The 14454-nt window shown below is 36.2% G+C and overlaps 4 protein-coding genes across 6 annotated transcripts; 3 read left to right on the plus strand and 1 right to left on the minus strand.

Annotated features, from left to right (window-relative positions):
- The first annotated feature begins 1422 nt into the window (after window positions 1–1422).
- Window positions 1423–4448, plus strand: LOC124206018 (ubiquitin-conjugating enzyme E2 Q2-like). The gene is made up of 7 exons (XM_046603624.1): window positions 1423–1818; window positions 1956–2060; window positions 2146–2314; window positions 2378–2584; window positions 2655–2825; window positions 2889–3040; window positions 3164–4448. Exons 1-7 carry the CDS (start codon window positions 1657–1659, stop codon window positions 3464–3466), a joined length of 1269 nt encoding a protein of 422 aa, XP_046459580.1. The 5' UTR covers window positions 1423–1656; the 3' UTR covers window positions 3467–4448.
- Window positions 4449–4506: 58 nt separating this feature from the next.
- Window positions 4507–6761, plus strand: LOC124206019 (glycosyltransferase-like domain-containing protein 1). Of its 2 annotated transcripts, XM_046603626.1 has the most exons (11): window positions 4508–4653; window positions 4717–4760; window positions 4834–4910; window positions 4987–5118; window positions 5195–5230; window positions 5314–5553; window positions 5616–5649; window positions 5731–5864; window positions 6166–6276; window positions 6344–6591; window positions 6660–6761. In XM_046603626.1, the coding sequence occupies exons 1-11, from the start codon at window positions 4581–4583 to the stop codon at window positions 6662–6664; spliced, it is 1134 nt and encodes a 377-aa protein (XP_046459582.1). In that variant the 5' UTR covers window positions 4508–4580; the 3' UTR covers window positions 6665–6761. The 2 variants fall into 2 exon arrangements, with proteins under 2 accessions (XP_046459581.1, XP_046459582.1); XM_046603625.1 differs by having other exon boundaries at window positions 4507–4653; window positions 6344–6761.
- On the minus strand, window positions 6537–8552 carry LOC124206021 (adenylate kinase isoenzyme 6-like). 2 transcript variants are annotated; one of them, XM_046603629.1, is made up of 6 exons: window positions 8392–8552; window positions 8141–8292; window positions 7938–8083; window positions 7140–7873; window positions 6794–7050; window positions 6537–6733 (listed from the first exon to the last, which is right to left on the minus strand). In XM_046603629.1, the coding sequence occupies exons 1-4, from the start codon at window positions 8429–8431 to the stop codon at window positions 7684–7686; spliced, it is 528 nt and encodes a 175-aa protein (XP_046459585.1). In that variant the 5' UTR covers window positions 8432–8552; the 3' UTR covers window positions 6537–6733; window positions 6794–7050; window positions 7140–7683. The 2 variants fall into 2 exon arrangements, with proteins under 2 accessions (XP_046459585.1, XP_046459584.1); XM_046603628.1 differs by lacking the exons at window positions 7938–8083; window positions 8141–8292; window positions 8392–8552 and having other exon boundaries at window positions 7140–7547.
- A 551-nt stretch (window positions 8553–9103) lies between these two features.
- LOC124206020 (retinol-binding protein pinta-like) lies at window positions 9104–11994 on the plus strand. The gene is made up of 6 exons (XM_046603627.1): window positions 9104–9409; window positions 9488–9647; window positions 9734–9992; window positions 10076–10186; window positions 10250–10355; window positions 11624–11994. Exons 1-6 carry the CDS (start codon window positions 9256–9258, stop codon window positions 11773–11775), a joined length of 942 nt encoding a protein of 313 aa, XP_046459583.1. The 5' UTR covers window positions 9104–9255; the 3' UTR covers window positions 11776–11994.
- Window positions 11995–14454: the final 2460 nt, after the last annotated feature.

Genomic DNA, 14454 nt, shown 5'->3' on the forward strand with positions numbered 1-14454 from the left:
CAAAAAGGAATTTTTGAACTGAAAGAAATCATTCGTTGTTTTATAGGTTATTTTAGTGCATTCGAAAACATTTTTCATTTAATTAATGGCAAATTTAATATCAGATACTGAGTTGTCGAATCTTAAATAATTCCATTTTAGATATTTTATAGTGACGGGAACAACGAATAATTCAGAACCCTACGTTCCCGTGCTAACTATCGTAAAAATGAAAGCCTATATAAACAAAAAACAACCATACAAACATTATTTTAAAAATGCTTCGCACAGTTAAACAGCTTAGATCTAGGGATATGCATCGTGTGGCTGACTTTCGTGTATCTGGTAGTTCTTTGAAGACTATTATAAATCATTCTGAAAAATCACTCACTGAAACTCACTCCCAGTTCTTCAATGTTCAAAGTACAATTCGGAAGGTTTCTACACGTAAAAGATGGAATGACGAATAGCAAACAATGAAAGAGTCAATGTTCCGAAAAAGATGATGAGTTCAGTTTAGACTTTAAAAAAAATAGCTTAGAAAAGATGCAAGTTGATCTCAAATAATCTAATCCTATTTTTGCTCATGAAGCGCTACAAATAAGCTTTCCAAGTTTCTGTTGGCCCGCACTACAAAGTTTGATTGAATTATATTATGAAATATCATCTTAAACATAATTTCTGAGAGCGCTTTTGATATGAAAGGATTTTTGTGTTGATTTTGTTAATTCATTTTATTTTTGAAACTGAGAAATGGGTTATTTATTTAAAAATGATGAGAACTTCAATAGATAGATGATAGATGTCCTCTGAGAAACAATTGCTCCAGCGCCACCCAACCACGATATAGGAAATAAAAGGGTAAAAAAAAGTTCTTAAATACAGCCTTATCTTGCTATCCTCAGAAGTGGACGAAAAAAGGGATTCGATTCGCTAGAGGCGCAGCGTTCGGTCTGAAATCTGAATAGGAATTCCAGTCGAGTTTGACTGACATTAACTGTTTGATGTCTTGTGACCTTTTGCAGCGGGGAAAAATTTTGAAGTAAAAAATCTTATGCTGAATCTGAAAATGTAACTCAGAGCGAATTTATTCATCTTTTTTAGAAGTTAAATATTTTTCCTTTTACACAATTTCTTTATTACCGCAAAAGTTTGGAAGATCCATCACAAAATTTGCGCTGGATTCAAATTCAATGACTGCTTATGTCCTAAACATTCGATTAACACTAAGCAATTTGATTTTTAAAATTTACTGATTAATCTTAAAATTACTTTTTTGAGAATAAAAAATCACAAATGGTTAACAAAGTTCTTTTGAATGATAAACACTTCCGAAATACGTTGACGTTTTCAGTCAAATCCCGGCAAGAGACCACTTGCTGCGCCTCTAGCGGATCGTCGCCCCATTTCCCCCCACCAGCCCAACAAAACCTCGTATACCATTTTTACTTATTGGTCACAGTGAGGGAATATGCCAGCCATTTTTCCTTCTCTCGCAGTAGGGCTTTTGTTTGGAAACGCGAAGTTTTTCTGAGCGGAAATTCTTTTTACTGTTACTACCTAAACGAGTGCTCGTTTCAAGCTTTGTAACTCAACACTTATGGATTCCTCTAAGTAAAAGTAGATTTGACTGCTGCTGTATATTCGTCGAATTGTTTAACTGCCATTTTGTCCGAAATGGCTTGTCTCAACAACCTTAAACTGGAGATTCGAACCCTAGAATCAGTCTTTACAAAGACCCACGAACGATTTCAAGTCGTTTCAGCTAGTGTTGACGAATTAACTTGTAGGTTTATTGGGAAATATGGGAAGCAATCTGATATCCATGCTAACATCACAGTAAGTATCACACAAAATCTGACTTTCCAAATTTTATTGTCTTACCAAATTTATATTCCATAGTTCTTAAAAAAGTGTCACTTGTGGTTAAAGGAAGTAATGTTTCTTCATTTGCTAACTGTTCTTAATTTTTGCAGGAAACTTACCCGTCAACACCTCCAGTCTGGTTTGCTGATGTGGAAGACCCATTAATAACCAATGCTGTTCAGATACTTAGCAACACATCTGGTAGTGATAATCATGTAAGGCAAAATTATTTTTTATATACTTATAATATATTTCTTTTCCATTCCTTTACATCTTTTGCACACTTATTTTGATTTCTAGATTCTAGAACAAGTCAGAATACTAGTTCAGGAATTGTGTAGGCTCCACGACCTTCCAGAGCCTCCTGATCTTGAAATGCTGACCTTGGCTCATGCAGTTCCATTCTTTCATAACAACACACCATCTCCTTCTACAATGCGAGCATTATCATCATCATCTAGCAATGATGGTGAATAAAATTTATCTGGTTTCATTTCAATGTTCTGTGACAGTAACATTAATGTTTTCATAGGTGGAGGTTATGCTTCAAGCTCAGGAAGGGGATCCTCAGGTTCTGGGTCAGCATGCTCCTCATCTCCTGCTAGAGAAGAAGAAGTTGACGGTGTTCAGCAAAATGCCGATGATGATGATGACGATGAGGATGAAATGGAGGAGAATGATGAAGATGAAGATTTGCATATGGAGTTGGAAGAAGATGAAGGAACCAGTAATGCTGCCGGTAAAGCCTCAAATGGTTTACCGTTTTACGATTTTGACTTCATGATTTTGGTTTTTAATGACCATTTCAGGTAAAAAGAAAGAGGAAGAGATGGATTCACAGCATTTTGCCACTTTGGAACGATTACGCCAGACTCAGAGGCAGGACTATCTTCGAGGCGCCGTTTCAGGTTCAGTTCAGGCCACTGACCGTCTAATGAAAGAATTGAGGGATATTTATCGTTCCGATAGTTCCAAGAAAGGTTAGTTTTGATTAAGTTTTGAAATGTGTACAATAATAATCAAGAATTTCATCGGCATTATAGGAGTATACAGTGTCGAATTAGTTAATGACAGTTTGTATGAATGGAATGTGAGATTGCTTTCTGTGGATCCAGATTCACCCCTTCATGGTGACTTGCAATTGCTGAAAGACAAAGATGGAAGAGATCACATCCTACTTAATCTAGTTTTCAAGGTAATAAAATGTCATTGCTTTGTAGCCTTGCTACCCAAGTATTTTTTAAAATGTGAAATGTGAAACATTTGATACATTGGGTTGTTTAGCTTCAATTAATTGTGACTCTCCCGTCTTCTGTAGGAATCATTTCCCTTCGAACCGCCTTTTGTCCGTGTGGTACATCCTGTAATTCAAGGAGGATACGTTTTGGTGGGTGGCGCCATTTGCATGGAGTTGTTGACCCGCCAGGGATGGAGCTCGGCCTACACCATGGAAGCCTTGATTTTGCAAATTGCTGCTACACTCGTGAAAGGCAAAGCTCGCATCCAGTTTAGCGCCACAAAAGGCCAGTACAGTCTCGCTCGCGCTCAGCAGTCCTTTAAATCGCTGGTCCAAATCCACGAGAAGAACGGATGGTTTACACCACCGAAAGAAGATGGATAATTTAGCGGATTCTTATGATCTATTCTATTCATCTCCCCCAATGACTCCCGTTTTCTTTCATTTGCGACAAAAGTTTTTCATTGGGGAGTCTAAAAGGGAGGTGACTCTTTGTACAGCGTCGAAATTTTGATGAATGGATCCCCAGCATTTCCCCTTTTTCACCCAACTGTGTGTGTGATTGCGTGAGAGAATGTGTGTGTGTGTGTGTGCGAGCGAGAGAAGACGCCGTTCCTTCCATATATAGATTAGGAATTTCAAACTATTTACTCGGCGGAAATTTTGTAAAAAAAAAAAAGGGAATCCAAAACACTTGAACCGATAAAATCGATTACGGGTTGGAGTTTAAAGGTAACGAGCTTTTTGTTTTCGTCCTTCCCTTCCCGTTTTTTTTCTTCATTTGGGTAAATATAGTTTCTAATGTGAATCATTTCCATTTTGTCCACCCTTAATTTGCTTGCTCTACCATTTCCGACCATGGCCTTGATCTGGTTAGTTGGAGGATTCGCCTATTTCTTTGTTGAATCTGTATTACGCGAACCTGTGACGAAAACTTAGATAAATTCGGCCAATTCCTCAGCCGTTGGGCGAGGTGCGGACTTTGGGTGGGCAAAAAATTGGTTTGAAAAGCCTTAACTTCGAGCGTTGGCTAACTAGATGTGCGTCGATCAGTGATGGGAACAACTGGCATATTTCCTGTTTTTTTTTCTCTTTGTATTGACATTCAGTAATCCATTTCCCAACTATTCGGCGACGGGTTGACTGCGTTATTCAGTTTAGTTTAGTTTGCCGATTTTCTGTTTTTTTCTTTCACTCTCCTTTTCAGCTGATTTATTTCAGGCATATCTCTTACCTTTTAAATTTAATTTCTCGTAATAGCTGAGCGTGCCGTTTCTGATCGATATTTTCTTTTGTCTTCACGTGTGTGTTTGTGCTTTTTCATCGATGAAAAATATTCGGAATAAACGCAGCACTTGGAAACGGATTCCTTTGATTTTCCATGTATTATTGACCTCATATTGGCGATTTTGCAACAGTGGATGTTATTTCACGTGTTTTCAGTAGGGTTCTTGAATCTTACTGAGGTAGTATCCCATCTTCAGTTTATGCGAATATCATGGCGCGAATATTGTTTGTTGAACCTTTCTTTGACGGTTCCCACAAACAGTTGCTGGATACATTAATTAAAGGTTAGTTGTACGAGATCATATTTAATTTTTAGTTATGGCTAAATTTTTCTACTATTTTTCTAGGCATTGATTTTGAAAATACCGGTTATGAATTGTTTACTCTTCCTGTAATTTTTTTAATTAAAATTTTCGGACTAAGTTGTTGATTTCTAAACAGTCTTTTGCTCTCACTAATTAAAGGGTAAAAAATGGCATTGGAGAGCTAGAACTAGTGCACTTTACTTTGCTGAAGTGATTCCTAGGAAACATGTTTTTGAGTAATATGACAGTTGATTTTGTGTGTAAGAAAAAGGGTATTTTTTAAATTTATTATCATATTATGTCCCTTTGTAGAGTGTTGTTTGCTAGTTCAGTTCTAAACTTGGCAGAATTAATTGCCCTACGCCCTGATCTTATGACATGCACCAAAATTCTCTATTTCCATGAAAACCAGTTGATTTATCCAGTTAGAAAACAACAAGAGAGGTATAGAAGAAAAACACCATTGATCATGTATCACAGGCAAATTGTATTTACATTTCTGTTTACTTGACATTTTTAGGGATTTTCAATATGGTTATAATCAAATAATATCATGGTAATATTTTTATTTTCAACACTTAATTATATGTACATATTATTTTTCAGATTGAAATTTGTCATTAATGATTTATTTACTAGTATGGTTGCTGACAAAATTTTCTTCAACACCCTTTTCAACCTCAATTCCTTCTTGGATTCCATACCTTCATTCTTTAAACTGCAACCAGATCACAGACCAAAAAACCTAGAAGAATTCATCAGGCCAAAGAGCAAAGTTTTACATTTTCCCATCTTAATTCAAACACCACTTCTAGTCCACCCTTCAGCAAGGGAAATGGATGAGAGTGAAGTTCTTCATATAGTATGGCCTCATAGATGGTAAAAAATGACACAAGCGCGCTTATTATTATAATTCCTCGTGTAATATTTTATTAATTCAGGGAACACGACAAAGGTCCTGAAAAATTCTTCTTAGTAATTTTCATTTCATTACTTAGAAATACATTTATCTTATCGATTAATTTTTAATTTGTTTAATTCCTTTTTACTTTTTAGGTTATTGATGCACTTATTGCAAAAGGCTGCAACTTCAGATTGTCTGTTTTGGGTGAACAGTTTCAACAAATCCCATCTATTTTCAGCGAGAAAAAATCGCAATATCAAAATATGGAAAATAAAGGAGAAAAAACGTAATCAAAATGTTTTAATTCAAAATTAACCTTTTCAAACAGCTTAAATTTAATATGCACTATTTTATAATATATTATATAATGTATTTATAATGTTCTAAAACTAAAATTAAAATGAGAAACATTGCAAATATAAATGCAATTTATCTTATGATTGAAAATTGAAATTGTACGGAAATTAAGATTTAATTTTTATTCACCCATCGCGGAGTCGACGCAATATAATTATATTATATAGTATATACATTGCGTTGAGCAATATAATTAATACTTTTTTGTTCTACATTCAAAATTTATACAGCATTCAGGTGTTGGACTGGGGATGGGTAAATCGTGATCGTTATGTAGATGTACTATCATCTGCTCATGTGGTTGTGTCCACCGCTGACCATGAGTTTTTTGGGGTTTCAATGTACCGCTTATATTTAACATGCATGTTTAAATTTGCTTGCTAATTCAATTCGGCTTGTTTCTCTTAGGATTGAAGCTGCAATCTTGGGTTGTTTTCCGATGTGCCCATTGAGATTATCTTATCCAGAAATATTCCCCGTGGATTGCTTGTACAGAACTGAGCTCCAGTTGATTAAAAAGCTAAAATACTTCTGTAAGAACCCAAACGCCTCCAGAAATTTACAGATGAATCTCGATAAATTCAAATGGCCATCGCTTAAATCTCAATATGAAGAAATTCTATTAATTAAGAAGCAAGACAGCTCATATACAACAGGTATCTCTAATTAATTTTCTCTTCTTCAAATTCCTGTTCAAGTTCTTTTATCCTGTCTTGAATTTTAGAGTAATATTTCAACTGCGCAAGACATTCACGCGCAGCTACCCAATCGTTATTTCGGAATCTATCTGCAGCTCTCCTGGCAAATAAATTATGTGTATAAATGACTGATTATTTACTTTATTAACTTGATTGATACCTAAACAATTTCCCCAGCATAATTTCATTAGTTTTCTTTATTCTTTCAAGATCATTGTTGTCTTCAGCTTCGTGAATTTCTTCATTAATTTCCATTATTTCACTTAAAAACTCTGGTTTCATTATTATCTCTCCTTCATCTGATAGGGGATGTCCTTGTATTTCTAGAAGATAGAGTCCCCTTTCAAGTGGTGAGCCAAGTGTTTTGTATGCCTGATTTAACAATGATGAATAGTGAGCTGAGATTTGTTTCTCATCCTAAAAAAAAAAAAAAAAATTAAAGTTATTTTTTTTTTGGTAAGAACTAAGAATAACAATCATGTCTATATTACAGATTTAAACCTTACCTCAGATTTTTGGGAAAACCTATCAGGGTGAAGTTGCATTTGTAATAGCCTAAAATTTTTTGTCAGTTCTCTAGCATCTATTTCAAAACTTTTTTCCATGCCAAAAATTGTAAAGTAATCGGCATCACCCTTGGGTTTCTGAACTACTTCACAGTAATCACAAAATAGATCTTTGTTCAAGTCAACAATCACTCCGCATTTCCAACATGAAACTGAGTCTGAATCACACATCCAAGCTGTAGTGTTAATATTTTTATAAGACAATTTACAAAGTGTTCCCTTTCCAATTCCAAAAGGAACGCATTGGGCGAGATTCAATGGGTTAAACGAACGAAGATGCTGTGACTTAGACAAGCAATTTCTTAATAATCTACTTTTGCAAGTTTGCAAAAAAAAATTCACTGCCATCGCAAAGAATATTTTGTAAATTATGATTCATCTGTTCTACAGAAAACAGGTGTAGTTCAGTAGTTGTCCCCTGATAAGTCACACTGGTTCTATTTACATTGATAATTCAACATTGCCAAGTTTCAATAACTAGATTTTAAATTTTATTTTGTTTCCATTGCTCAATCCACTTCACAATCTGTTCAACATTTTCTTCCATCTCTTCTGCACTATTACTGGACAGCTCAAAAACAGAACCTTCTTTGTAAGAATCAACAGCTTCTTCATGAATGGTGCCAAATATTTCACATTCAATGTTGTCTTCTAGTTTTTTTCCACTGTAACCTCTATACAAGAAAATGATTCATACATTAGAAAAATAATTACATGACTGTTACCTTACTATTTTACCTTTTTGAGAGGCGATCAAAAAGTGCTGTATTGTTTGTTCTAAGAACAAATATGATATCAAACCACCTTTCTGGGAAAAAATCACATCCATGATAATCAACTATTTTACCTCCTTCACTCATTTGGTCTTCCATTAGGTCAAGAATCTACAAATTTAAAACTTAAATTACACCATTTTGAATGGTACAATTGCATACTTGTACCTTATCCTCATGCAAAACTGGGCAACGATAAACTTCATCAAATTCTTCATAACAATTATTTTCCTTTGCAAGCTTACCCACCTCAAGCCACTTCAGGTTCGTCTGTTCTGCTAATTGTTGGCAAAGTGTTGATTTGCCCACTCCTGGTGTTCCTAGTTTTTAATATATAAGTACTTAGCTTTGAAAATACAGGAATAAAGAAAAAGAGCAATATTGCGGAGATAAATGTAGCAACTTCCTCTTCTTCTTACCAGTAATAAGAATATTGGGTAGAGATCGAGATTCTGTCATCTTAAGTTTTCAGGGATGATTGTAAATTTCACAAAAAAACGTGGTCCCGATTCCCGAACTCCCGATTCGTCTTGTTGACAATTGACAGTGAATAAGCAGACTACTATTAACAACTTACTGATCGTCAAAGAGGGTGAGGATAAACAGTAATAAACGGATAAAGATAACGGAAAAAGTAATGAAAAAAAGGAAACAAAAAAACAAATAAAACAAATAAATAAATAGACTAACGGGAACCGCTGAGGAGGACAAATCAACAAAATCAAGACTACTACAGGGAAAAGCTAGATAATTCCCTTTTGAAAACACTACTGCCTGTAGGCCTACCCTGTAGCGGTGTAGCCGTAATGTAGAAGGATAAGTAAAATTAAATATAATTAGAAAGTAAATGAGAAACCTGAGTAATTTTCTAACTCATCCAACATTATTCTTGAATCTTGATGCATCATTGATCTCCTTATTGTTATTCAAATAAGAAGTGGTGACGTGGAATGCGCACATAGCGCTTTTTTTTAAAGTTTTTCCAACGGTTTCCATTTTGCAATCACATAAAAACAATTTTAGATTACACATTTTACTTATATAAGCCAGTGAGTCTAATCTGTTTACTTACTGATTTTGAACGGACAATTATCGTTTTTATCAGTAACCTATATTGTCGTTCTCCCCTCTCAAGACACTGATGTGCTGTCACTCCTGACTCGCATAGTATTCTTTGTTCGACTCGTTTTGTGTGACGTTGAAACGAGAAGTTTAATATTTTTTTTTGCTACAGAAGTTTTATAAAAATTGTTAAAATAAAAAACGAATAAAGCGGTAGAGTTATGAATCCAAAGGAAAATGTGTGTACTTCCATCGACCCTGAAATTTTAAGTAAGGCCAAGAAAGAGATAGGCGAAGACGATGAGAGAATAGATGCCACATTGAAAATCATCAAAGAGTGGCTTAAGAAACAGCCTCATTTATCATGTTCCCCAGGTAATCCATCCATTCAATTGTTGAACCATACCTTTAAAAGCAATATTTTTGCACCCCCTAAACTTTATTTCTTATTAGATGACAGGTTTTTCCTTATGTATGCTAGAGGTTGCAAGTATAGCATTGAGAAAATAAAACGTAAAATTGATTTGTGCCTTACTATGAGAGCATTACTGCCAGAAATCTTCAGCGGATGGGATGTTTTGAATTCGAATATTCAAAATGCTCTTAAATATGGGTGTGTGACAATTTATAACCCTTAGCATAATTTTATTGGATTATGTATATTGTTACGTATATATTAATAAATTATTCACTTTGTAGCATTATGTTACCCTTACCTGGGTATGATCGCCTCGGACGTAAAGTATTCGTTTACCGAATGGGATGCTTTCCACCTGAAAAAGTTAAGGTTGAGGATTTAGAGAAAGCATCGGGGATGGTTGCCGAAGTTTTAGCCTATGAAGAACCTGTGATATTTATAACCGGCGTAGTAGTTATTGTTGATTTTGAAGGCTATTCTTTAAGCCACCTCACCCATAGACCGTTGTCGTTCATGAAGAAGCAGGCAAAATACTTCCAGGTTGCTATTTCGTAAACTTGTCGATTGACGACTTTCTTATAAAAATAAAAAACTTATACAATACGGTACGTATTAATTCATAGGACGCAGGACCAGCAAGCCCCAAATCTATAAACTTTATCAGAACTCCAACCGCATTTAATGCTGTCTACAATCTAGTGATGGGTATTCTAAATGACAAAATGAAGCAAAGGGTACAAAATTTTCCTTCTGGTCACTGAGAAATTTTTCAAGTGTTATATATTTTTTTTATGCAGTTAAAAGTACATGGATCCGATTTTGAATCTTTGTATAAGGAAGTTCCAAAAGCTATTCTTCCATCGGATTACGGAGGCGAAGGACCGTCAACTGCTCAATTAACAGGTAAAATGATATATAAATAGACAATTTTATGGGTACGGCAGTAGAAAATAATGATAATCTGATCAAAGTGTCCTTTATCAGATTTTTCTTTCACTCTTTCTCGCACAATAAGACTGTCAAATTTGATAAAGAACTTCGGTTTCAACCCCCCCCCCCGTTATTTTGAAGCCCGCTTGATGTAGATTGTAGCCAGTCGCCAGCAAGGTTAAATGCTGCGAAGACCAGATTAAAATTCGTTTTGTTTGAGAGATGAAAAGATTTGAGAAGGACAAATGGGAAAGATCAAAACCCCCTTAATCCGCATCGCTTTTCTTCGTTTATAGGACAAGTTAAAAAAGTAATAATTTAAAGAAAATGTGGGTTAGGCTACCATCCAAAACAACAATTCCAAAGGGATTTTTCATTTTATTTTAAATTTCCCGATTATAAGTCAATTGACTTGACGTCTTTTGGCTAAATCTTCGGGGCTAAGTTTGAATAATAAAAAATAAAGCCCCTAGGACGCCTTCGGAATTTAGGATTAGTTTCCATAGGTAAATCAGTTAGGGCTTAGGGTAGTTTCAAAGTTGAGTCACGATATAATAGGAAAGGTACACCACGATATATAATAGAAAGGTAGACCAACGGAAATGGGGAGATAAGGCTTAAAAACGGCCCAAAAGCTTCCTAGTTTGCGGAGTTGCCATTTAGAGCGATCCCCATTTTTCACTTTTTAGAAGAGCGCATCGGTCTGCAGGGTTTTATGGGACTAAACCGGTTTTTACTCATTATAAATTCAAAAAAGGGCGTGTTAACTTGTAGCCCCCGCGAAAACTGTTCCTTAGACACGTAAGATTAGATTTAGCGGGGGCTAAAAATACCTAATTCATCTTCTCATCAGATTAGGCAATTTTTTATATGTTTATTGTTTAATTCGTGATTGAAATTCACAATTTTTGGAAAATTGCCCCCAATGTGTTTTAAATTACTTATTTCTGTTTATTTATTTTAAAATATTAAAGATGAATTTTCGAATTCATTTTTAATATTTCAAAATTCATTTTTCGATATCCGATATTCGATTCCGATATCGGACCGACAACATGTGTTACTTTGGAATATTAACGTTTTCTTGTATGGCTCTCTCTGGACCCGTACGGAAACCTTTGGTAGGAATAGCACGTTTAAAAATTTAAAAATAAGTTTTTATCTCTTCTGTTATCTAGCAAAACGAGACTCACATAAAATAATTGTGCAAGTAATACAATTAACGTTTTTTTATTTAACAGATTTCTGGAAGAAAAAAGTAGAAGATAATCGGGATTTTTTACTTCAACAGCAAAACTATTTGGCAGATGAATCAAAGCGTTTTGGAAAGCCGAAAACAACAGAAGAACTTTTCGGTATTGAGGGGTCATTCCGGAAACTCGCTGTTGACTGAAGCCCTTTTGTTGTTTTTCAACACGTTTAAATTTAACAATGTGGATTACTAGATTTCTATAGGGCTCTTCGGGATCTGTTTTCTTTTGCCTTTTTATCTGGCAACGCAGAATGGCTGGACATTTTTTAGCGCGAGAACGAGGAGAAGAGGGAGAATGGGACGAATGGGGGAGAAGAGAAAACGTGGGTCCCCTTTTTTTCGTACGCCCTCCTCCCTCCCATTCGTTCCATTCTCTCTCTTCTCCCCGTTCTCGCGCTAAAAAAATGTCCAGCCATTCTGCGTTGCCAGATAAAACGTCAAAAGAAAACAGATCCCGAAGAGCCCTATAGATGTTATACCATTGAAAAAGTAGTAGTCGAGCAAAAAATCGTGTGCAGTTTACGCCGATGCGCACCACAGCGGCCGATAGCAGAACTAAGATTGTTATTACGCTTGACAACCTCTTTAGTCAAGATCCTTTGTTCGACAAAAAGGCCTTGTTCGACTGTTGTCGAAAAAATGATCTTATTACGCTTGACAACCTCTATAGTCAAGATCCTTTGTTCGACAAAAAGGCCTTGTTCGACTGTTGTCGAACAAATGATCTTGACTATAGAGGTTGTCAAGCGTAATAACAATCTAGGTTCTGCTATCGGCCGCTGTGGTGCGCATCGGCGTAAACTGCGCACGACTTTTTGGCATGTCTACTACTTTTTCATTGGTATAACATCTATAGAATTGTTTTCAAATTTCCAAATCCTTAGTTACTCTTTGAGTACTCACTTACGAAAGGATAATAACATATGGGGTGATAAAACCCTCAGACAATGCCAAAGGTAGCCGAAACGGGAAAAGGAGTGAAAACTCAAAATAGTTCATTACTCAACAAATAATTTAGATTGGGAAAATAAATTTAGTACTGTTATAGAGCGTGTTTGCTGCTTTTGTAATAATATTTTTTATTGATATCCACGGAGTAGTTTAGGCATAATATTTTTTAAATTCGTAAAATTAACAAGCGATCCACGATTCAAGTAGACCGAAATCATGGAGGGGCTTTCCAGATCTAAATCCGGAAAAGGCCTTAAAAATATAAAAAAATATAGGCATGTTTGTCTTCGCACGCCGGATTTACCTGCGTTTGCAGAATTACAAAATTCCCACCCGATTAGGAGTTATTTAGCTCTAAAGTTTGGGTTTTTTGAATTTTGTCAGAAAGTGGGGGGGCTTTGACATCCATTTTCGGAAAAGCGGGGGAGCTAGGGAAAAAACTAGTTTTTTCAAAAGGTTTATTGCATACTCAACCACCGAAATCCAAAAGGAATTTCCTTTCAAGATTTTATTGGTTGAGATATGACTGATTTAGTGAAAGGATAATTTAGCTGGTTTCCCTCCCTGGCTTGCAGCCATTTTTTCGTACGGTCCGCTGCGCTCCTGGCGGAAGCCAGCAGAAGGTCTTATATATCGGCCTTCACATTAGACCCATTGCATTTATACAGGCCTTCATATATAGTGAACCCAGATTTCTTATTGGCCGATGTAATAAGAAAAATTCCAAAATTTCAATCGTTTATATCTCGGCTTCTGAGCCGAGCATAAAAAAAACATGAAAATGGTTTGAAGAGGTGGGCTATCCCATCATTTTGAAACAATTAGAATATTTCTAGGTGCAGCAGTTGACGAGAAAACTGCTAAACAAAAAACGAAAAAAATTCCAAATTTCGGCTACCCCCTCTCAGTTTTTTTTTAACATCTCCCAAACTACAAAAGTTAGGCGATTGCGGTTTTTAGCAATCGATTTAGCGAAAATGTTTTCACAAAACCCGTCTATTTGTTTATTTTTAGAACCCCCAGCGACAATTTCCGCTAAATAAGAAACCCCCAAACGGCCTCTTTGAGTGGCGAATCGCTTGTTAAAAGTAAAGTTGTGGGGGCTAGGAAACCAATTATTGGGACGAATATTCTTCTGGAGATAATACTAAGAATTTTCCTCTTGGTAATTTTGTCTCCTCTCTCTACTGCTGCTTGCATGATAGATGTGGGGTAAAATTTGAATGAGTTGGAGTTAGTATCCCATCTAAATCCCAGCGCTTTTTGTTGGCCATCTATTGTAGGTGAGAGGATTCCGACAACTTGGTTTGACATTTCTTTTTCGGCGAGAAAGTCACGGAGCTGCTTGTTGTTCGTAGCCCAGCTCCTTAGGTTGAGTTGGGCCTCTGAGAATAGTGTGACAGTTTCTCCCACTGTTGTTATGGCTGTTGTGATGTATTGAATGGGATCACAGATGGCGCTCGAAAGCCTTACGCCAGAGGGCAACGGAGTGAACGGAATTCGAGTCGAGAGTAGAGTGGAAGGACGTCTTACCGTTCCCGTCTGATCATTTATACTTGTTTGATATGCAATTGTCCCCAATTTGCCCCAAAGTGTCGGCAAAATCTGTTTCCTATTGGCTGTATTCATGGAATCATCGTTCTCTTTGTTTGTTCTGTTTGTTTGTACCGAGCGAGGGCTCGGGAGGAGTTATGATGTATTGAATGCGATCACAGATGGTGCAAGAAAGGCTTACGCCAAAGGGCCACGGAGTGAACGGCATTCGAGTCGAGAGTAGAGTGGAAGGAGGTCTTACCGTTCTCGTCTTGTGTATTTTGTACGCCTGATTGACTGAGAATACAGTGCTTAACGCAGACTTAACAGCTGTTG

The sequence above is a fragment of the Daphnia pulex genome, chromosome 10, assembly GCF_021134715.1.
Source record: "Daphnia pulex isolate KAP4 chromosome 10, ASM2113471v1".
Classification (NCBI taxonomy): Eukaryota; Metazoa; Arthropoda; class Branchiopoda; order Diplostraca; family Daphniidae; genus Daphnia; species Daphnia pulex.

Excerpts from the sequence above, each read along its gene's own strand:
- LOC124206018 (XM_046603624.1), top strand. The coding sequence starts at position 1,657 with ATGGCTTGTCTCAACAACCTTAAACTGGAGATTCGAACCCTAGAATCA. Across the intron at positions 1,819-1,955 it reads ATATCCATGCTAACATCACA|GAAACTTACCCGTCAACACC; the intron begins GTAAGTATCACA and ends TAATTTTTGCAG. Across the intron at positions 3,041-3,163 it reads TACTTAATCTAGTTTTCAAG|GAATCATTTCCCTTCGAACC; the intron begins GTAATAAAATGT and ends CGTCTTCTGTAG.
- LOC124206019 (XM_046603625.1), top strand. The coding sequence starts at position 4,581 with ATGGCGCGAATATTGTTTGTTGAACCTTTCTTTGACGGTTCCCACAAA. Across the intron at positions 5,119-5,194 it reads GTTAGAAAACAACAAGAGAG|GGATTTTCAATATGGTTATA; the intron begins GTATAGAAGAAA and ends TGACATTTTTAG. Across the intron at positions 6,277-6,343 it reads GAGTTTTTTGGGGTTTCAAT|GATTGAAGCTGCAATCTTGG; the intron begins GTACCGCTTATA and ends TGTTTCTCTTAG.
- LOC124206021 (XM_046603628.1), bottom strand. The coding sequence starts at position 7,547 with ATGGCAGTGAATTTTTTTTTGCAAACTTGCAAAAGTAGATTATTAAGA. Across the intron at positions 7,051-7,139 it reads GGTTTTCCCAAAAATCTGAG|GATGAGAAACAAATCTCAGC; the intron begins GTAAGGTTTAAA and ends TTTTTTTTTTAG. Across the intron at positions 6,734-6,793 it reads ATGCTGGGGAAATTGTTTAG|GAGAGCTGCAGATAGATTCC; the intron begins GTATCAATCAAG and ends TTTATTTGCCAG.
- LOC124206020 (XM_046603627.1), top strand. The coding sequence starts at position 9,256 with ATGAATCCAAAGGAAAATGTGTGTACTTCCATCGACCCTGAAATTTTA. Across the intron at positions 9,648-9,733 it reads CAAAATGCTCTTAAATATGG|CATTATGTTACCCTTACCTG; the intron begins GTGTGTGACAAT and ends TTCACTTTGTAG. Across the intron at positions 9,993-10,075 it reads AGCAGGCAAAATACTTCCAG|GACGCAGGACCAGCAAGCCC; the intron begins GTTGCTATTTCG and ends ATTAATTCATAG.